Consider the following 24,139-nt stretch of genomic DNA (forward strand, 5'->3'; position numbering starts at 1 on the left):
CAAATTCGTCCAACAAGGGTGTTTTTTCTCTCATCATTTTCTCAAAACTTCGATGACCAATTTAGCTCAAATTTTCACTGGCTTTTTATTTTATGCCTATGTTGGGATACACCCAGTGAGAAGACTGGTTTTTGACAACAACCAAAGGTGTACCTTCCCTTTAAGGAAAACATTAATTTGTTGACTGGCAGGCTGTTGGCTTGTCGTCTGTCATGAGCTTTTTGCACATTAATTTAGTGTCTTTCTGGATTTTCCATTGAATTGTTTACATGAACACTTTTAAAGTGTCATTCTTTTCTTTATCTATTATAAGGAACCAATTGACATAGAATATTACGTCATAATCTCAAGTCAAACAGCGCCCTCACAATATTTGTGTTTTGATTATGCCAAGCTGATGTTTGTCGTATGTATGTCATGTAGGTACACGTATACATACAATGTGCAATGTTCTTTATGCATTGTTCTTATGTAAACAAGTACATATGATTTGACTGCGAGTCTCCGTGTGAAAGGACCGCGAGGTCAAAGGTACATTTAGAAGGGATTGACGGATAAAGGCTAAACGCAGGATTTTGTGAAATTCACGAGCCTCAAAGTGTGACGTCACTGGCAAGGAAAAAAATGGCGCGGCGAGATCGATAACCCCTGGGAACGAGGTTGGATAAAATTGTGCGCGTGACCTCAGCGTACCAGAATGTTGCGCGTTTAATGCATTGGGTCTCCCAAACGCGCAGAGATCTACACAAAAAGAACCCCAACAAAAACTTACAATCGAAATTATAATTCATCGAATGCTACATGAAAAGCATAAAGCTTGGGAAAACTATTTGAAAGTCTTCTGATTTGAGCTGAATTACAAACGTAAGTGTGTGGTAGATTTAGTCTAGGTTTAAAAATGTGTATTCAAACGCTTTATGTAACACTATTCACCACGATCTGAGCCACAGAATTACAAAAGTCATCCATATAGCCAAAAATGATCTTTTAGAAATTACCCTGCTGTTTCTTTACAAATTCAGCCATGCAATTCTATAATTTCAAAGCTAACGACCTCAGCCACAGAATAGCAATATAGTCATCCATAGCCAAAATAATCTTCTAGAAATTTCTCACCATTCTACCTTGCAATTCTAGAACTGTTTTGTAAATGATGCTATGCTGTTTCTTCACAATTATTTAGCCATGCAATTCATTTCTAGCAATTCATTTATTGAATTACAAAGTTAGCCAGCGAACCCACAGACAGCACAGAAACAAAATGATGTTTTAGAAATTCCTCTGCTGTTTCTTTTTCAGCCATGCAATTCTAGAATTTTAAAGCTAACCAGCTGACCCAACAAAAGCCTTCCATAGCCAAAATGATCTTTTAGAAATCTCTCTGCTGTTTCTTGAAAATAATTCTGCCTTGCAATTCTAGAACGGTTTTATAGAAACGATGCTCTGTTGTTTCTTTACAATCCAGCCATGTAATTTCATTTCTAGAATTTGAAAGTTAACCATCTGACCCATAGACAGCACATCTAACCCACAGACAACACAGAAACAATGGCCGTCCATAGCCAAAATGATCTTTTAGAAATTGCTCTGCTGTTTCTTTCAATTCAGCCTTGCAATTCTATCTTACAAACAAACACCTGTTCTCTCGAGGGACCACACTAACTGTTATTATATCTATTTAATTATATTTCCTAACTGCAACCATGGAAACGTTTATACCCCCAACGCAGGAACTATACGTGCATGTTGAAAAGGAACCGAGCTATTCACAGAATTTAGCGAAGTGAATTCAGACACTAGAAATGTTCTCCTGCTGTGGCCTTTTTTTTTGTCAGAAGCACAAGGGATCATAGGTTCGCGATTATTTTCTGCGTGTGTTCAGTGAATTAAAAACCAGAAACTTTTGTTATGAGAGTTCACGTACAAGTTAACCCGTCTGTCCGAAAAACACACCAACTATACGCATAGTGAATTTTCTGCGTGATATACAGGTTGCAGTTCGAGTAGGAGGCAAGAGACACCGAGGTATAGCTGCCGTCTATCGCATTGTTTCACCCGCTGACTGAAGATGGGTCTCGGTGGTTGCTTCAGGGTCCTCCTGTTTATTGAGAACTTAATTTTCTGGGTATGTTGTTCTTTTCATTTTTATAATGAACAAATAACTAATATATATTTCAACGTAATTTTCTGTTCATTCGTTCATGTTTTCAAGAAACTACTCAATTAATAACGTCTTTTTTAACAAGTGTGTTGTACAAATTTCATTACTGGCTCTCGCGCGATTTTGAACCCAAAAAACGATTTCTGTGTTATTAAATGTCTTTAAAAAGATTTAAAAAGTCTGAACAGAGTGACCGACAGTTTGCGTTGTTTTTGTTTGCAACATGTAAAAGAACCCGTTAACTGCTTGTATGTTCTGTTAGATATTTGTTTCTTCTTGTTAAATCCCGTGAAGGTAACCAATAATACATTAAAGGCAGTGGACACTATTGGTAATTACTCAAAATAATTATTGGCATAAAACCTTTCTTTGTGACGAGTAATAGGGAGAGGTTGATGGTATAAAACATTGTGAGAACTGACTCCCTCTTAAGTGCCATAGTTTTCGAGAAAGAAGTAATTTTCCACGAATTTGATTTCGAGACCTCAGATTTAAAACTTGAGGTTTCGAAATCAACCATCTAAACGCACACAACTTCGTGTGACAAGGGTGTTTTTTCTTTCATTATTATCTCGGAAGTTCGATGACCGATTGAGCTCAAATTTTTCACAGGTTTGTTATTTTATGCATATGTTGAGATATACTAACTGTGAAGGCTAGTCGTTGACAATTACCAATAGTGTCCACTGTCTTTAAATGTTGATTTACATGTATTAGTTTTCCCAATGGCGTAATTGTAATTTTGTGGTATCTGCACCGTCTTCACAAATGAATTCCTACTGGATTTGCTTTAATTGAAAATAGACATCATCCAATACATGACGACAACATGCAATAACCAATCGAAGTTTTGTTTCTAAACACAGCCAGACGATTGTCGGATCTGAAATAGCTCAATTTCTTCATACATTGTATCAACATTCGCTGTACTGTTATTAGTGTTGTTATTATTATTCCTCGTGTCAAATAACCGTAGATAAAACCTCAAAAATGCTCTTAAATTATAAGCTCGAACAAAAAGTTAGTTATATTCCTCTTGGAATGTTTGAGGCGTTTTTATATTGGAAATTAAAAAGTACAATCTCAATTTACTTCACAGTTTAGGATTTTATTTACAAATATTGAAAGGAAAAACACAAACACAGAACAGAAAAAAAAGTTGATACTTTCCCATTTTTGTTATAAAAAAATGAGTAAGGCCTGAATAGTATTATATTGGCACCTGAAAGCAAACATAATATTTGTGTTTGTTTGTGTCATTATTTTCTTGCAACTTCGATGACCAATTCGGCCCAAATTTTCACAGATTTGTTATTTTATGCACATTGTCTTTGGCAATAACCAAAAGTATCTAGGGGTCGATTTCACGAAGAAAGTCCTAACTTATGACTAGTATGAAACTTCAGACAAGTCCTAAAGTTATGATATGTAGATCACCCTAACTATATAGTCTTTTCTTCTTGAAATCCACCCTGTAACTTTAAAAAGATTATAGTGATTCTCGTTTCTCCGTCGCTAAGTTTTTGTTCAACTGTCTTGGGTTTTAACCCTCACGTAAAAGGAACGCGGCATGGGACGGCTCAACAGAATAAATCATCCATAATAAGAAAGCACTGAATGATCGAAGTTACTGTGAAGGGCCAAAGGGTGATAATTTAAACGAATCTGGCAGTCAGATTTTCTCGTATGGCGTATCCGGGTTCACCCAATTACCATGAACAGTCAACACTTTAAAGACATTCAAACGTATGTTAATAGCTGTAAATAATTACTCCTAAATGATAAATGACGTACATACATGGGAGGGGTCCTAAAATGCCATGGGTGTTGTCCATATAGCTATGCTCTATTGTGTTGTCACATGTAGATGCCGAAGAGAGAATCAACATTATATATTGCTTTTCGGTCGAGATGTGTATAAAACTTTCAGGAACGATAAATAAGAAATCAGAACCATTTTGTTGAAATTTTAAACGCATCATATTACATATCTTTAGTTTGATATGAATCAACAAACAGTCGTGAATCCATGGCAGACATTTACCATTTTCAATGATTCACTTTTAGTAAGTTTTTTTTTTTTTACATAAAGTAGAATGTTGCGCCTATCTTCAATTCTTCAACTCTGGCAACATGACAACATGCCTCCACACTCTGAAGTCACCAATCTCTCTGCATTCAACCTTTTCCCCCAGGGGTGCCAACCGGTCTAACCCTCGTCCCAATCGTGATTTTGACATAACTTATTGTTTGGGCGATATGGCCCAATATTCAGAAGTTTGTCTACTCGTTGTAGTATAGTGTTTCCAATAGTATAACCAGCAATATGAAACTATACTTTAAAGACCCTGGACACTATTGGTAATTGTCAAAGACCAGTCTTCTCACTTGGTGTATCTCGACATATGCATAAAATAACTAACCTGTGAAAATTGAAGCTCAATTGGTCGTCGAAGTTGCGAGATAACAATGAAAGAAAAAACACCTTGTCACACGAAGTTGTGTGCTATCAGATACTTGATTTCGAGACCTCAAGTTCTAAATCTGAGGTCTCGAAATCAAATTCGTGGACAATTACTTGTTTCTCAAAAACTACGTCACTTCAGAGGGAGCCGTTTCTCACAATGTTTTATACTATCAACCTCTCCCCAAGTAAGGTTTTATGCTTACAATTATTTTGAGTAATTACCAATAGTGTCCACTGCCTATAATTCACTTTAGATGATGTTTTCCACCAAACAATAATGTTGCATATTCCTTTTGAGTAAATCCTGTACAGTTACGCACAATAACAATTAATTTGGTTGAACCAAAACTTTTTAAAAGCTCAGACAACCGTTCTTATTTTTTTATTTGGCCATTAAACATACACAAACAGTTGGTAAAAATTTTTTTAAAAAATTAAAAAATAAGTAAATAGTTATTCGGTGAATAAAAAGCAAAACAAAACATAAAGGTAAAATAAATTTACACAACCAACTGTAATAATGTGAGGGCCGGATCAACACCACTCACATGCAAGGAGGCAAACAAAAACACCCAAAATACCCTCTATGATAGAACAGTTATATAGAATAATTATAGAATCTGTAAACACAAAGCACAAACTGGAAACTAAATAAACTGTTAAAAAAAAGTTAATCGATGACGATAAGAAAATATAAAGGCTTAAGCTTTACAGAACTGTCCGTATCAAACCGGGAATTTGATCGGAAAACATTATACATATATTTCATCTATTGTCAAAACACCGCGAGTAATGTATTTTAGAATGCGCGCTTTGTAAATCCGTTATAATTGTTTTCTTATTGTTTGTTTTTCTCCCTGAAGCTGATTGGTATAGCGTTGGTCGCATTCAGCTCTTACATCTTACTGGCCCCAGAAGTTCCAATCTTCTTACAGATACTACAAGGGTCGCAGGTAAAGACCTAATCCAATTCCTATCAAACATCCTCTATCTCAAATAGATTATAATATAATATACAATGTATGGTTAACATTCTGGTTAAGACTGCATGCTGCGTCCTTCGAATGGGACGTAAAACCGTTGGTCTAGTGGGTTGTGCAAAGCACGTAAAAGAGCCCGTCTGTACTTATCATGTGTACTTACCGGTTCGCCCCGGTGTTCCTGGTTTGATTGGCTGTAAAGGCATTTGTATCCGACTTCAAGCTTCACAATAGCTTACAGGAAAATACTGTACGTTGGAGCGCTTGGGCGTCACTGAGTGATATGAACACTATCGCTGGTTTTTCGCCTTAAAGGAACACATTGCCTTGGATCGGTCGAGTTGGTCTTTGAAAAGCGTTTGTAACCGTTTGTTATAAAATGCATATGGGTAGAAAGATGTTGTAAAAGTAGAATACAATGATCCACACCAACATGCCTTCAAACTGCACGGTGTTCCTTTTACCTCGTCGACTAACACGGTCTGCCATTTATGGAAGTCAAATGTTTGACTCCCACTAACACGGTCGGCCATTTATGGGAGTCAATGCCGACCGTGTTAGTTCGCACAGTAAAAGGAAAACCACGCAATTTTGAGGCAAATTTGTGTGGATCATTGTATTCTACTTTTAAGACATCTTTCCAACCAATGCATTTTATAAAAAACTGTTACAAACGCTTTTTATAGACCAACTCGTCCGATCCAAGGCAACGTGTTCCTTTAATTTCGGCTCTTACGGACAATCCTCGATTGAACCAAGTGTCGTCCCTGTTGTATTGTTTCATGTTTGTGTAAACTTGAGCATTGCAAATAAAAAAAATTAAAAAAATATAAAAAAAGTGTCGTCCCTTCCTTGTTTTCCCATTAAGGTGCTCATTCAAAAACAAGTGTCATAGACAATGGTTATATGAAATATGTTTTATAATAACTAAACAAAGTTGATGTAATTTGTTGACTTATTCACTCACTTTCTCTGACAGGTTATCTGTTATGTTGCCATTGCGTTGGGCGTGATCCTGTTCGTTATTGGTAAAGTATAAAATGCAGCTTTTACTTTTAATTGCAAACAAATAATAAATGTGTCATCTTTGTATTTTATTCAGTCAAAGTACCTTGACAAAAATAAATTGCATATAATTTATCTGGATGGCGACTTTCTAGAAAGCTATAGGCCTTCGTCTCATAGTATTGCATATGTAACATTTATAACTATAATAGTCTTAGGATTTGAGGCATGGGGTATCAATATTATTTGGTTTGCGGTAACACCTATATGTATCTACTTGCCAGGTAGAGTTTGTTCTTAGAGAACTGTCTTTCTTTATTCTACTACCGCGGAGTAGATGTTCGAGTGTTCGGGAGACTTCTCAGTTCTGAAAAGAGCTGTCCTGCTTTTTAACCATACCCGGGCGGATGGTATAGATAATAGTCTTTTTAATGTTCAATTTGAGTGTTTTAGAAGTGAACTTTTTTATTGTTGTAGAATGTGATGAAATAAATGCAATTGAAACCGATTCGAATCATATCATTGGTTCGACTATAAAACCCTGAGTGTACTGTTGACGTCATGGTTTGTTAACTGCATCGCTTAAAAGTGTAATGACTGGGTAGGCTAATGCATTCCGACAGTTGTGCAGAAACACAATGGTTTCTCACTAAAGGTATAAACGGAACAATGTGTGTTCTGATTAACTGCATCGCTTAAAAGTGTAATGACTGGGTAGGCTAATGCATTCCGACAGTTGTGCAGAAACACAATGGTTTCTCACTATATAAAGTGGTCAACAAACTGTGACGTCGTCGGTACTTAGTTAATTTATCATCACACGAAGCTCAAAAGACAGATCATGACTTTCAATTTCATAACCATAAACCATTCTTCATATTAAAAATAATAATCATACAATTGGTTTGCGGTAAACACCGTGTGTTTATCTACTTGCCACGTAGATTTAGTTCCTTTAACTGTCGTCCCTTTATTACTCCCGCGGAGTGGATTTTCGGAATTCGGTAGTGAAGTATAAACCAAAGAAATCAATGCAATGCCTCAAATCCCAAATAAAAATAGTCATAATACGATATTCATAATGCTACCGATATTTTTTTTCAGGATTCCTGGGCTGCCTTGGTGCGTTCAAGGAGAATACTTGTCTTTTAAAGACGGTAAGTTCACTATGTTGTAGATTAGCATTTGGGGAGGGGTAATTTTTTTCCTTTTGTGATGTATGTTTTATTTCCATTTGTGAACGATTCAATTTTTGTCACACTGAAATACTGAGAGATATTTGCTGTGTAGGAGAATTAAACGTCTGGTAATCTTTCTTAAAGACACTGGAGACTATTGATAATTGTCAAAGACCAGTCTTCTCACTTGGGGTGTCTCAAAATATGCATAAAATAACGAGCTCAATTGGTCGTCGAAGTTGCGAGAATGAAAGAAAAAATACCCTTGTCACATCCACACGAAGTTGTGTGCGTCTAGATGGTTGATTTTGAGACCTCAAATTCTAAATCTGAGGTCTCGAAATCAAATTCGTGGAAAATTACTTCTTTCTCGAAAACTACATTAAACTATGTCACTTCAGAGGGAGCTGTTTCTCACAATGTTTTATATCATCAACCTCTCCCCCATTACTCGTCACCAAGTAAGGTTTTATGCCAATAATTATTTTGAGTAATTACCAATAGTGTCCCCACTGCCTTTAAAAATTAATGGCAATATAACTGTTGGTTAAAAGGCAGTGGACACTTATAGTCTATTGATAATTACTCAAAATAATTGTTGGCATACAAACTTACTTGGTAACAAGAAATGGAGAGTTGTTGATAGTATAAAACATTGTGACAAACGGCTCCCTCTGAAGTAATGTAGTTTTCGAGAAAGAAGTAATTTTCCACGATTGTGATTTCGAGACCTCATAATAAGATTTTGAGGTCTCATCAAGCATTTGAAAGCACACAACTTCGTGTGACAAGGTTTTTTCTTTCACTATTATCTCGCAACTTCGACGACCAATTCAGTTGAAATTTTCAAAGGTTTGTTATTTTATGCATATGTTGAGATACACCAAGTGAGAAGACTGGTTTTTGAAAATTACCAATAGTGTCCTATGTATTTAAAAGACATATTGGCTGTTGGAAAGGAAATAAAAATATGAATTTATTTTTATGTTTATGATTATATAGTACGCATGTTTGGTCATTGTTGTTGCCCTGTTGGAGGTGGGTGGAGCTGTGCTCATCTGGCAAATGGAGGAAAAGGTGAGTAAAGTTGACGATCGCTTCCATTTCTTGATATATTTTGTTTATAAATAAGCTCATACACTTTATGTATAGATTTATGCATTAAAGTGTGGGTCAAAATAAAAAGACACCTGGCGATATTAGACAATTTTGTTGTGAGGTTTTCAATTTGATGTAACTGCAAATTTAAATAAAAGCGGGGGAAGTTGAAACATGCTTTTTGAAAGTGTTTTTGTTTCGTTGGCTGCTCTTTGACAAGCCCCGCATCTTGGAACTTGCCTCTGTTTCTATTGACTGTACTTTTTGATGATGATATGTTGAAATAAATATTGCTTTGAATTTGAATTTCAATTCATGCAGAGTTAATAATATTTAATCTTGAATTATAACGGGTTTTTTTAAGGCAGTGACACTATTGGTAATATTGTCAAAGAATAGCCTTCACAGTTGGTGTATCTCAACATATGCATAAAAATAACAAACATGTGAAAATTTGAGCTTAATCGGTCATCGCAGTTGCGAGATAATAGTGAAAAAAAAACACCTTGTCACACGAAGTTGTGTGCGTTTAGATGGTTGATTTCGAGACCTCAAGTTCTAAATCTGAGGTCTCGAAATCGAATTCGTGGAAAATTATACTTCTTTCTCGAGAACTACGTCACGTCAGAGGGAGCTGTTTCTCACAATGTTTTATATACTATCAACCACTCCCCATTACTCGTAATCAAGAAAGGTTTTGTGCTGATAATTGTTTTGAGTAATTACCAATAGTGTCCACTGCCTTTAAACACTGATTGTAATTGTATTCTGCCCTGTGCAGCTTCTGTCTTTTCTTCACCTTGGATGGAACAACTTGGATGACACTAGTAGGAATACACTTCAACAACAGGTTTGTTTTCCTATTTTTTGATGTTTTGTCACGAAGTGCACGACAAATGCCTTTCATTTGGGTGAGCCCCTTACAAGAGCTAATCGAACGATCACTCACCCTTTCGTGGTGACGTCATGTAGGCTACCTGGGGCCAGCCCCAAATGTCCTACTCCACAAGCAGGGCACTGGGGGCTGACCCGGGTGAGCCCCTAGAATGACGTCAAAGCTGTTTGAACGTACCGAGGGCAGACCGGGGTCGACCCAGGGAAGCTAATCGAACGCACCCCACTGTATGTAAATACTTCGCTATTTATTTCTGTTTTTTGTTTTCTTTTCTTACGATATTGTTTGTCTTTGATGATTTGGGGTTCAACAAGCAAATTTGCTTTAAACTGGATTTGAACCAACGACCTCTGAATTACCAACTGAGCTATCTAGTCCTACTGGTTAATACCTTCGTGTAGGGTGCCAGTCAGAAACCATGCTTAGTCATCTAAACAAACTTTGAGCCCATGTTTTAATGTTTTGAGCCCATGCTGCAATGGATTATTCAAATAAGGCCAAAAATAAAATACCAGTTGATCGTCCCCGCCCGAATCCTTTTTTGGGGCCGCATCCTTTTTTTTTTTTACTATTTTTCGATTTTTGTAAAAAAACACACACAAAAAAACACTTGTAACCGTCTGTTTCATAAAACAATATTAGTGAATGCCTACCAGTAAATCTTTTTAGTATTATCCGACCCTGGTAGTGGTAGTGTTAACACAGGTCCTCTTGCAACTAAATATGTATAAATAAGTTTGCGGTTGATTCAAACTGAAGAATTGGTGGCCTGTTTGATTTGAAATACTTAGTGGCCGCCATAGTAAGGCCCTCATCCTCCTCTTTTTTGAAAAATCCGGACGATCAACTGGTATTTTTTGTTATTTTGCCTAAATATTGAAGTCCGGTTAGAGTATGAATTCAAAACGAATTGTGAATTCACCCATCATCACGGAAAGATTAAACTAATAAATGTAACATTATTCTTTAAACGGTAAAGGGTCTGCACTTTTTTGTTTTAAAAATGTTTTATTATGAGTCTTCCTCCAGAGTAATTATTGAGAGAATATTTTGATATCGGGAAACCAATAAAAAAAAGACAATATCGCTCCATATGTCTTGTTTAAAGGGAAGGTACACGTTTGGGAATTGTCAAAGACCAGTCTCCTCACTTGGTGTATCCCATCATAAGCATAAAATAACAAGCCTGTGGAAATTTTGACTCAATCGGTCGTCGAAGTTGGGAGAAAATGATGAAAGAAAAAACACCCTTGTTGGATGAATTTGTGTGCTTTCAGATAGGAATAAAAGACTTCTAGCTAGAAGTCTTTTATTATTTTACTGAGAAATTATCTCTTTCTCAAAAACTACGTTACTTCAGAGGGAGTTGTTTTATACTACAAACAGCTCTCCAATGCTCGTTACCAAGTCAGTTTTCAAGTTAATATTTGTTCTGAATAACTACAAAACGTGTACCTTCCCTTTAAAATGAGTAACAATTTTTGTGTCCGTTTGAAATTCGTTTCAGTTCGCTTGTTGTGGTTTAAGTACTCCTGGTAACCAAAGCAACACCGTCGTCATGCCACCAGCAACTTGCTCCGACCCAAACACAGGCGAAACTTTCCAGGTAAATAACGCTATTAATGCCAGTCAAAAATTAGTTTGTTCTTTTTAGATTTCATGAATATCATTTTGTGAATATCGCAGTAACACAATTAGAAAAACTCGAAACTTCAAACGAGATTGGGAGACTAGTAATCAAAACAGACTATATACTTTCACATTTTCAAGACAATTAATTAATTAGTTAGTTCAATTGATACATTGAATTGATACATTGTTTTTTTTAAAGAAAGTTCATTTTCGTCCTGACTTAGCAAACATGACATACCAACCATAAACCTTAGGTGATCGTGTCTAAGTAAAAACAACATAACAAAGTTTACTGTTTGTATGGAGTATGTACTTTTTTTGCCAGCTTTGTCTTTACAAAGATTGCATCTTTAAAAACGACTGTTCTTCTATTCACAGCCTATTTTTGTGTACAATTATTATTTCTTAAAGCCTGATGATAAGAGTAATTTGCGCCATATTTTTGTACACCAGAATAACTCTTATTTTTGAATAGTGTTGCCGTAAGATAACATAGATATTAGGTTTGTCGGTTTACAACTTTATGTTTCGTTTGTTCTATTTCAAGGTTGGTTGCTATGACAAACTGAAAGAATTCATTTCGGGAAACATTATCATCTCTGCGTCAATAGGGGGCGGTATTGTGCTCCTTCAGGTAAAGTCTTAACTCGATTACAATTGGGCTAACATCCGATTTGGAACTTGCCACTTGCTGTTCATCAACCTCATTCGTTTTTCTTGTGTCAATAAATATTTTTCAGAAATACTGAGGGGTGGTGGTGAACACCACCACAAAACCCATCTCAGATCATACAACAAAAATGTGGATTCCCGAAACAAAATTTAGCATGACTCCATCCGTGAATGTTTCGGCACTGTACACCTTTTGTAAACATTGTCAAAGACCAGTATTCTCACTTGGTGTATCTCAACATTATGCCAAAAATAACAAGTTTGTGAAACTTTTGACGCAATTGGTCCTCGAAGTTGCAAGGGAATAATGAAATGAAAACATCCTTCTTTTTGCACAAATTTGTGTGCTTTCAGATGCCTGAAAAAAAAGGCGTTTTAATTATTTAAAGTTATACCAATAGTGTCCAGAGCCCAGGAAGGGTTATTTAATTTAATTATAAAATAATGTCCCTTTCTCTTGTCTTCTTACTTCAAAAGACATAACAAACCGAAATCACACCATGTCACCTCTGGGCATTCGTAGTAAAGAACTTTTTAGTAGACACTATCCTTCACAGTTGATGTATCTCAACATTTGCATTAAAAAAAAAAAAAAATTGAACTCAATCGGTCATCGAACTTGCGAGATAATATTGAAAGAAAAAAACACCCTTGTCAGATGAAGTTTTGTGCGTTTAGATGGTTGCTTTCGAGACCTCAAGTTCTAAATCTGAGGTCTCGAAATCAAATTCGTGGAAAATTACTTCTTTCTCGAAAACTGTGTCACTTCAGAGGAAGCCGTTTCTCACAATGTTTTATACCATCAACATGACCCCATTACTCGTCACCGAGAAAGGTTTTCTGCTAATAATTATTTTGAGTAACTACCAATAGTGTCCACTGCCTTTACTACATGTAGTGATAATACTTTGGTTTTGAACCCAATCCTCCCAGGTTATCAGCATAATTGCTGCTTGTGCTTTGGGCAAACATGAGAAGCCAACACAAGTGCGCCCCATGCCTGGTATGTATTTTATCTCTGTGCATTTGCATAAGTTTTATTATTTCAGGGTTTATAATACTTATATCGATCAATATTTATATTAAGATTTTGATCATTATTTTGATATCAGTCTCAAGCAAGAAGGGTGCTCAATGTACAAAATAATATCCCACATCAACCAATGATGCTGAAAAGGCCTACTATAAATATTTAACAACAAAAGTTTTAAAAATGTAAACAATAAACAAAAACAATTTACGCAAGATTTTAAAGTCCCTCAGCCTTCAGACCACTTAACTTCATATTTCTTTTAATGTTTTGGTAGATCAACCGTTTAGAAGTCATTTCTTAATTATGCCAGAAAAACCACACCCAAAAGTGCTTTTTTGCAAGCCGATTTGCTGGCAAATCACGAGGTCCTCCGATTGCAAAGCAGAATAGGACCAACAAAGTCGGCCTTAAAACATATCATATCTCCTCAAAAGTTGAAACAAAGAACCCACAGGTTGTGATCAATTCTTACAACTACACAATAGAGTTATTTGCATGACTCCAAAAACGTATTCAATTGTATATAATTACTGTGGTTTCAATCATTATTTTGTACATACTATCTGCTTTGTCATTTTGTCATGTAATCTTTATATTTTTAAATTATTGTACATTGTATATTTATCTTTTTTTTATGGAGCTGATCTACTGTTGTAATTGCCTGTAAAGGATGATCAAAGTTTTTTTTAGTTGAATTGAATTGAATTGAATTGAATTGAATTGAATTGAATTGAATTAATCATTCAAAAGATTATAGCTTGGCGCATGAGTTTTTACCTAAAAGTGTGGTGCCTGTAGAAAGAGTGTGCGATTGTAATGGCGCCCTCTTTCGATACTCACGAATAGTTGGTGTTATTATGATGGTTTCCAATTCTGATCTAAATAACTAATCACATGAAAATTGTCGTTTTTCTTTCAGGAGCAAGGAATGCTTGGGGAGGCTACGCTTAGATGATACTTCATCAAGAAAAGGGAGGCCTTCATATCTTATGAAATGTTGAATTGAAACTTGGCCTTCGAAGTATTATGTGGAAGTGAAAAACACTGCAACTTTCGAAATTTTGTTTTTGCGTGTGATTGTTGATGAAAGTGGTTCCAGTGCTGAAAAGTGACTTGTATTTTTCAAAGTAACTTTTAAAATTGTACTGCAACAGTATCACGGCCTGAACTGACGTGATTTGGCGATGCTGTGTAAATAGTGGCGAAAGTGTTGAAGAAAAATAAGCTGTTGTGAATATAAAATAATATAAAGTAGATAAAATTATGAAAATCATTCATGTTTTGCGATGATGGTTTCCTTTGACATTCGGGGTCATTATGGAATTATGTGCTCATTCGGGGTCAAAATGGGACATATTGGGTTACAGCATACAGTGCTGTCAAAGTGTCCCTTGTGCATGTAGTTGGTTGCTTCCAAAAGTTTTCGAGTGTTGTCAAAATCATCACGATGTCGAATATTCTAACTCCTATTTTGTTAAAGACACTTTGGTCAAAGACTAGTGTTTCGTGTATCCCAACAAAGTATGCATAAAGTAACAAACATGTGAAATTTTTTGCTAAATTGGTCATCGAGTTTGCAAGAGAATGAAAGAAGAAAAGTCTTGTAGCATTTTTGTGTGCTTGTTTGATGCATTTTGAGTGATAAAAACTACACTACTTCAGAGTAAGCCGTTTCTAACAACAGCTCTACAATATTTTGAACCCTACAAAATGTCACACTTGCAAACTTTTACAGGCAACTATTTGAATAAAAGCAACTTCCCGTGGAATCCTTCGCAAGCTCCCGTACACTATTATTGGTAATTACTCAAAATAATAGTAAGCATAAAACCTAACTTGGTAACGAGTAATGGAGAGCTGTTGATAGTATGAAACATTGTGAGAAACAGCTCCCTCTAAAGTAACGTAGTTTTTGAGAAAGAAGTAATTTTCCACGACTTTGATTTCGAGACCTCATAATAAGATGATGAGGTCCCGAAATCAAGCATCTGAAAGCATACAACTTCGTGTAACAAGGGTGTTTTTTCTTCCATGATTTACTCGCAACTATTATCATTTTCGCATGTTTATTATTTTATGCAATGTTGAGATACACCAAGTGAGAAGACTGTCCAGTGTCTATAAACGGTTCACAAACTTTAATCGATCGCCGAAACAAAGTAGGGGCCAACTCTGACAAAATAAATCAATCAATCACCAAACGAAAAAAATAAATTATTGATAAATCCATTATTTAAAGAAAATCACTGTGAAATCCCTGAAATTGTTTGTGTTGCTACGAATAAAAAGGTGTGAACGTCAACTGTCCGCAAGTTTCTCCAATGTTTGTTTTAGGGGCATGGTTTCAGAAGTTGCGAGGGGGTAAGGGGGTTGGTTTCCCAATCCGTAGTCTAGTTCTGTCTTATGTGATAGTCAGTGACATACATTTGAATTGTGGTTAGCCGGAGTTTTACAACAGCGAACACCATGTGGGGCAATATCATGCTTATGAATTCAGCTCAGATACGGTTTTCGTTTTGTTTTGTCTTTGAACAATATTTTTACTTTTTGTTCTTGGGAAATAATCTATAGGCCCTAAGGGATCTACAAAAGTTTCGACAACATTTTTCAAACACCTTAAGATTCAAGTTAGTTCTATACTTTTCATAGCTCCAAGGTTCTAGAAACTACCGTTCCTCATTTTAGTCTGCAATAAATGTACGCGTGTACGCGACTTTAATTTGTGCTACTTTTTAGTTGATTTGGTAACTCTGATCAAAATAGTTTTTAGCATACGAATTTATATGATAAAACATTGTGAGAAAACAGCTCACTCTAAAAGTTTTTGAGAAAGCGGTAATTTCCCACTCAAATAATAAAAGACTTCAGCTGAAGCCTTTTAGTAAAGCATCTAGACTGAAAGCACCTGTTGTGCTGTGCAACAATGGTATTTTTCAATTATTATTCTTTGATTGCAACTTCGATGACAATCGAGTCCAAATTGTCACAGGTTTTTTATTTTGTTTATGTTGGGATACACCAAGTGTTAATACTGGTCTTTGACAATAATTACCAAACGTGTCCAGAGTCTTTAAAGAGTAAAATAAATAAAGCGATCTTTAAAATCAGCCAGATTACCCATTACTGATAATGCTTTAGCCCGTTTAACCTACCCTGGCAATACCGCTGTCAAAAGGGGGCGTGTTCGAAAGTTGATTTCTTGAACGCTCTTCCTTTGGGACGTACACTTCGTACAAACTCCTGATTGTGACAAGAATGGTCTTAACCCCCCAAAATTGTTTTTATACTCATCACGAGTCATCGAAACTTAACTGATAAGACAACCATTTGTTGTGCAGTTTCTAAATCTTCATCAAAAGAAGACGAAAATAAATGCACCATCTACGCGTTTATAAATATCTTCAATGTCACCTTTGATTTTTGAACACACAAACCAGGGGGAAAATAAAAGCAGTGGCAGGATGCATGCATTGACAGCACACACACACTGTACGCGTACACACGCTTTAGCTCTACACACACACATGCAGCCGCATGCATTTGACAGCAAAAGATGGCGACTGCTGGACCAATACGCATAAACAGCGCTTCTGCATCCAAGTTTGATTCGAAAAACCTGGAGATAAAAACGAAATCCATCGAGCAGACGTTGGTCCCTCTTGTGACACAGGTAAGTTTGAGTGTAATCGACGTTTATTATGCACTAAAATCAACCTTTGTATTCGTGTTATTTTATTTTATGTATCGAGAGCCGGACCGATCGAGCCTTGCCCTTGGTTGGCTTTCGATTCGAGGTTTCGCTATGCACAAACTGTTCAATGGTTCAATCAATGATCATGTTATTGCTTGCTTCCAACTGTCATTGGATTTGTGTACATGGTGCTGCACATCGTCGGTGCAGAGTCAAATGTAGTCCCATAAAATAGTGTCAATGCTCTGAACTGTGTTTGGTAGAGCTACCCCTGACTGTATTAAGGATGTCGGACACTTCGTACCTTTGCATTTTGTACCCTGGACACTTCGTACCTTCGGGACACTTAGTACCGTAACCAAATTGGTCACTTCGTACCATGGGCGGGGGTACAAAGTGACCATCAGCTGAGTCACTTCGTACCTTCATTAAATTAAAATGTGTATTCCTCAATAATTTAATGTTCGTTGAGATAATTAAAACATAATGAATTATAATTTTTGTTTGAATTTATATGTGAACGTCATTTTTAATGTGAAATTAATTACCGCCGAAGACAATTAACATCTTTCGCCAATATTTTTTACAAATATTTTAAAGTCAAACAATCACGCAATCGTCAAAATGGCTCCTTGGTCCCATCAAAATAGTAAAAGTTTTTTTTATTTGCTTTTATTTCATAATCATCCGATCACAAAGCACAAAATAATCATAAATGATGCAGACATCCCGAATTAGTACGAAGGTACGAAGTGTCTTGTAAGAAGGTATGAAGTGTCTACGAAGTGTCCAAAGTCACTTCGTACCTTGAAAAGGTAGGAAGTGTCCAGGGTACGAAGTGGCAAAGGTACAAAGTGTCCTGACACCGTTATTAATATGACATTGCTAAGATAACCTAGTGTAGCTAGTACTAGTAGTAATGATTATGTAGTAGTAGGGAAGTGCACCTAGGACGTAATGTATCTTGGGCGCTCTGTGCAGTGTGGTGGGTGTGTAAGTAAAAGTAAGGAGTACACAGCGCCCCAGATACTCTTGCATGTCTGGGTCTATGCTAACATGTGCTAACTAAAGGGAGATCACATAGGGGGGCCTACATAACATAGAATAGAAAGGTCTGTAGCTAGCTAAATAGTTATAGTAATTTGTAAAAAGTGTGTACGTATGCAGTACATTTGTATGCAGGCAAGGACTGCTGTTTAAAGGTGCTGGGAAACCCAGACACTTATATGGGACTAATCAAACACAGTGCACCATCTCAGTTCACACAGGTCTTCCATTGAGAGTAACAGGTAAAACATGTCTTACTGTGGCCATGGAGGTAGAATTAGGCACAGGCTTTGAACTTCGCTCTTGAAGGGGCACAGGAACGTTGCACAGGGCACCACCCACAGCAAAAGCAAAGGGCACGACAGCAATTGCTGTGGGTGCTGTGGGTTACTTTGAGGTCTGGAGCAGTCTGCTCATAATAAACATTGTCTTTAGGACCGACCTGAGTAGAATTCCAACTGCCAAACTGTAACAACTCATAGTCATAGTGCCTATTTCAGAACTGTTGAACAAGCATGGAGCACAAGAGGGGCACAGACATTCAAATGAAAATTGTGACTAGATTTATTTTAAGTCGTAATTCAACAGACTGATAGGCCCTACTAAATTATTTGACGGGTTCTGTATTAAATATCTACTTTTTAGCAAATGTTGAAGTGCTACTGAACACATAATTTGTATCTGTAGGTATTAGTTTCCTTGTAAAAAGCACTTTGTACTTGCCAAACTGTAATACATTTATAAGTGGTGTTTGAAGAATTGCATAGTGTGATTCATAACATGCACTCTCCTGAAGATGTACAGTGTACAATATTGTTTGAAATGTCGAGACCCCACTGGTACTTTTCAGTATAACTTCTCCGAGCCAATACTTCTCCAAAAAGAGTCGTGTGTGCATTTCCTACCTCTATGGTTGTACCCACAAGTTGACTACATGTACCCATGGAGGTATTTCTACCTCCATGATGTACCATAGAGCAACTTGTACATTATGTTATGTAGTGCCTATCGTTTTATCATGGAGGAAGTATTTTCCTCGAGGTTTACATGAAGTAGTAGGCCTACATTTACATGTTGCACTGAAACTGCTTTGTGGTTGCTGAGCTCAAGTTCTTTGTTTCATAATGCACATTAGCTTCACCTAAATCCAATTAGACTGTTTGTTTCAGTTGCATCAGTTGTACATTTTCACAAGCAAGAATTAGAAGTGGGGGTCTCTGCAACCTCCCCGGCCTAATCAATCTGACTCTCCTTGAATGAGCCCCTTTCTTCATGCCAATTACTCTAGCAATGAACCGGAAAAATAATAGCCATTAAACTGGAGGACCAGGAAGGCCACACTGCTACATAGATGTGTGCATAAACCAAGACAGTTGAACCAATAATACATAATGAGAAGAATAAGCCGCTGAAGCATTACATTTCCTCTTGTCGGGCAGAAACTCTACCCCAGAATCTCTACCGTATGCTCATAAATTAACATTTTGCCCACAAAAACAAAGCAATTTATCATTTTTTAGTGACAAATTGAACTCTGGCAATTGAAGAGTTGCCGACTTTTTGTGCCAAACTTGATTTTTCTTCATCCTGAAGTGGTAACACGTTGATTCTGGTACAGGGTACACTTTAATACCTGCCATGACAAGTTTAGATATTTCCCACAAAAACAAAACAATTCATCATTTTTTTAATGACAATTTGGAGATTGACAAGTTGCCTATTTTGTGTGGCAAACTTAATTGTTCTTCATCCTGAAGTGGTAACACGTTGATTCAGAATTATTTTGGGGTATAGTGTACACTTGAGTACCTGCCCATGTATGACAAGTGTGTAACCATGGAGGTACTTCCATGATATAACTCACGATCACTGCTCATGATACTGCCATCATGATTGTCATGTACCCTGTGTTAAATACACTTTCGTTAATGTAGATTCTCATCACAGGGCCAGACTACGTAGTTTCCCTGCATGCCTCATTATGGTCACACTGTTTTGAATGGGAATACATGTAAACAAGGTAGCTGCTGGAAAAGCAAAGTGGAGAAACAAGTTTACTCAAAATGTATGCAAAAGGAGGTTTTTACGTTTGGTAATTATCACTCTTAAAATTATTGTTTGGCAATAAACCTTACTTGATTGTACAGCAAGAAGCTTACGATAGTATGTATAAAGTACATATTTTTTGTGTATTATTTCACTTCAGATTTTATGTGGTATAGTATACATATTGACTGCTTCGAGTGCTATGGTTAAAACTATGACTCCCGAGGTGATTTCGGGAGCGATCTATTTTCCTGAGGCGAAGCCGAGGGGAAATAGATCGCTACGGGGATCACCGAGGGATTTATAGTTTTAATCATTGCACGAGTAAAAAGCAGTCAATGTTTGTTTTATAACACCCCAAACATTTCTAAATACTGTACTATTAAGTTACAGACCTGAATCCACGGACAAAGCGAATACAGATTGCGAAAACTTTTACTGTGTTGCATGTAGTGTCGTGTAATCCGGAATGGTTACAGACTATTAATTTATCATCCTCGTACATGCAATGGGCGTCTGGGTACTGCACGCCGTGTGATAGTCTTCGGACTAGCGCATGGCAAACCGATGCACTATCACACGGATGTCGTCTAGTAAAACTAAGACATATCATGTGAGGCACTCTAAACCAATGAAAAGGCAGTTTGGTAAGGGGTGTTATAAAAGATATCAGTTTTATCCAAACACATTTGTTTCTGACAGAAACGCTTCTAAAATTGTGATTCCAGTTCCCATATTTGCCCATTCCACAGAAAGTGGTCCTGGACATTAAAAATTAAAAATTGTGTAAACAGCCTAAACTTGGGTTTTTATAATAGCAAACATAATCAAATTACATGATTCAAAGCGACTTTTAAGATTTTCTTCCAAGAAAACTGTCAAAATTGTACAACACACGATACACACGAATGTTCTGAGAGTAAATATAACACAATAATGGAAAACAGGTTATTTTTTCTTTAGCACTTTCAAATGTTATTCATCATGTTTGATTTGTGTTGCAGATCATTGTTCCTGCGACTGTCCTGCATTGACATTTAACCGCTCTGGGTCTTCGTTAATACCTAAAAAATGTTACCCCCTTTTGAAATTAAATTAGTTTTATAATTGTTTTATCTGTACATTTATATCTAGTTTAAAAACAATCAAACAGGGTTCTTAAAACCAAAGGGATACGTTCCCTTTAAGGTAACCCTTATGAAAACAGCATGTACCCCCAGTAGCAAGGACCATTATACACCACAATGTCAGCATGTACACGTAGCTCAATTTTCACCACACGGAGTTGAAACGCAACAATAATCGAGTAAACTTAAACAGTTTACATGCTCATGGTAAATTTTGTAAAAGTGCTAACTTCTTTATTTGTTGCAAGTTCTAAGATTCATTTATGAACAACTTGCGCAAATATGGAACACCTGGGATCATTTCTTTAGCTGCCAATTCGCCACGCAGCTTTGTAATTTATTGCATGCCTGAATTGATGGTTATTGCTTCTTCTGGCTACACATACAGTGAGCTAATTGTGTCTCTACGCTCCAGTTGTCATCCCACAGTATAAATGGCCCGTGACTTTTGTATGGTTATGAATTTTTTGGTCATCTCCACTCAGACATTTGAAAAACACACACAATTTGTCTGTGTTTATTTAACAATATAATTTGCGAAACAATGCCTTGAGTCTGGTCCCAGCTCGAGGGAAGTTGGAGTGTAGCCTGAACGATAAACAGTGATGATTAGGTGTAATATTTGATGTCAGTTGGTGATTAATGTACAGTCATAGATAGAGTGACACATTTAATTTAAAATTGAAGGCCCATTTTGTGTTAGATTGATGTATGTTTGCTTTCCCAAGCATCTTTAAAAATCAAATGAATATTTCAGGCTTGGGGAAACTACAACTTATGTCAGAGAACAATTTGTTAAGGAAATTTTGATTAGCAAAATATTGAGACTGGAATATGTTATTGTCAAAGGTGCATCATTTTTGTGTAGCATTTTGCTGTGCTATAATACGGGAAACCATTCTAATTTCTATGCAGGGATCTTAAACATTAATAATTATATTTTTAAGGTCTCAGGTTTTCTAATTAGGAAGTACTGGATTTGTAGGGCTAACTATTAGAAGAAGAAAAGAAAGATTATTTTCAATCTGAAAGCTCCTTACCATTCAAGTTGGTTGGTTGATTTTGTCGACTTGTGTAATGTTGGTGATAAAAACAATTCTTTTGCAATGACACATTTTTTCTGTAATTGCAGCAATATCTCAAAAATTGTCCACCTTGGAATAACATTTTCGTTGGTTAGTTTGATTGTATTCATCTACATACAATATACTCATAAAGGATAATAACATTCGAACGTTTCCAAAAACCAAATGTACACTCTGCCTTAAAATAGGCAGGAGCCTAAAATCACTGACTTCTTATGAATGAGCACCCATGTTTCATGACTACTCAGCACATTGTTGTAGCTGGAATATTCCAAGGTCGACGCGGGTTGGATGACAGCATTGTCTGTACAGTTGCATTGTATCTCATGTTGGATGCTACATAGAGCATCCAGCATTGTACACTAAGCAATCTCATAACATGATGTGCAGTCTGCTGTAACCCTATACACCCCTGAATGCCAAATTAATTACTCTTGGGCCAGTGGAATAGACCATCCATAGACCCAAGTTCAGTCTACATGGCTCCATCGAGGACAGGTGTTGCAATACATGCATTGTAATGCAAACACGGTTCCTGACAATTTTGTCAACCCAAAGATTATTTGAAGAAGAAAAATGTTTCCTTATAATTTCAACAACTCCAAATTTATTTTGATGACTTTGTAAATGATGTCTTTTACTTGAGCTCGCCTTAAAAGTTTACGCTGTTAAACTGAAACTACATACACTTGACTATCAATCTCATATCAAGATCACTGGGACTGGCCAAATTACCTCTTTAAAACAGAAACATTGTTATAATAACATTAGAGCAAAACAAAGAAACACAAGCCAGAAATATACAGGGACTTCAAAATATACTCTTTGTAAGCAGAACCTCTTTATAACAGGGTTGACTGTTATATTTGGCGATGGGAATATTTGACATTTTTGAAAAAAACACTAACTAAAAGTAGCAGTGCACGTGTAGATAAACACATCATGCAGTGTTGTGCACAACTGTAGGCTAATTACCTTCATGAATGCATAGAAGCAGTCCCTCCGTGGTTAAAGCTGGGGGAAATATAGGAAGAACGGCACAAGACGAACTTGTGATCAAGAGGGTCTCCAAGGCCAATTTCAGTTTTGTGGTGCACTCATTATTTAATTAGAGAGAGCCCTTATAAAAGTGGGGGTGGGGGAAACTGTAGTTGTCTCTAAACTCATGTTTAAATGGCGAAAGATTTCATTTGAAATGAAACTCTTTCTTCAGGGAGAGTGAAATTTGAAACTTGACGCCATTGGGTATCAACAACAAATGGATCTGTACATGTGTATTCCAAAGAGGATTTTTTTACAATCCAGTTAAAAGGTCAAATTCAGTGCTGTTTTGATTGAATCGTTGAGGTAGAAGTTTCTACGTTTTATCATTGAAATTCAGGAATGAGCTAAAACATTTCCTGTGCAAAAATGTACAGACCCATGGGTGATGGGCGCTACATTCGCACAAAAAATAGCAAACAATTTGTCTTGCAGATTTTTAACCAACAGTTAGATTTGCTGGGAAAGATATTACAGTTTGATGGCACTCAAAACATGTCAATAGTAAGAAAGTATGGTATTATATGCATGACCTTGTTTTTATTTGAAACGTGATGTCATTGGATGTTTAAGGATGTTGACATAATTCGCACTGGAAGCAGATCAAATACAATGACATTTTGAGGATAGAGACTTCTATTTTTTCCCCTCACTTTCATGACAATTTTATTTACTTTTGGAAAATGAGTGGATCATAATTTAATTTTGACCTTGGAGCTGCCAACAGACTTTTGCAAAATAGTTCTTATCGCATTTTACAATTTTACATATTAATGTGCTTTTCATTGCAGTGTAATGTTTAGCATTTGCCGCAAATAAATTTTTAATTTTGTTTGTATAAATTATCATATTACAATCAGTGTGTCTCTATTGACCTTTGATAGAGTCCAACTCCACACTATTAAATCTCCTCACACCATCCACTCCAAACAATCAACTGCATGTTTCTACTGGATTGTTTCTTCAATTAAAGGAAAGGTA

The 24,139-nt window shown here is 36.4% G+C and overlaps 1 protein-coding gene across 1 annotated transcript; it reads left to right on the forward strand.

The window, feature by feature from the left end:
- The first annotated feature begins 1,789 nt into the window (after nt 1-1,789).
- On the forward strand, nt 1,790-14,986 carry LOC117291120 (23 kDa integral membrane protein-like). Its single transcript, XM_033772653.1, has 10 exons — nt 1,790-2,125; nt 5,492-5,581; nt 6,588-6,636; nt 7,718-7,770; nt 8,794-8,868; nt 9,671-9,739; nt 11,292-11,390; nt 11,964-12,050; nt 13,022-13,091; nt 14,041-14,986. The coding sequence occupies exons 1-10, from the start codon at nt 2,069-2,071 to the stop codon at nt 14,070-14,072; spliced, it is 681 nt and encodes a 226-aa protein (XP_033628544.1). The 5' UTR covers nt 1,790-2,068; the 3' UTR covers nt 14,073-14,986.
- The last annotated feature ends 9,153 nt before the right edge of the window (nt 14,987-24,139 follow it).

Source organism: Asterias rubens, chromosome 6, assembly GCF_902459465.1.
Source record: "Asterias rubens chromosome 6, eAstRub1.3, whole genome shotgun sequence".
NCBI classification, from domain to species: Eukaryota; Metazoa; Echinodermata; class Asteroidea; order Forcipulatida; family Asteriidae; genus Asterias; species Asterias rubens.

Bases quoted from the DNA above. Each gene is read 5' to 3' on its own strand.
- LOC117291120 (XM_033772653.1), top strand. From the start codon at position 2,069: ATGGGTCTCGGTGGTTGCTTCAGGGTCCTCCTGTTTATTGAGAACTTA. The intron at 5,582-6,587 runs GTAAAGACCTAA...TTTCTCTGACAG, and splicing joins AGATACTACAAGGGTCGCAG to GTTATCTGTTATGTTGCCAT. The intron at 11,391-11,963 runs GTAAATAACGCT...TTCTATTTCAAG, and splicing joins ACACAGGCGAAACTTTCCAG to GTTGGTTGCTATGACAAACT.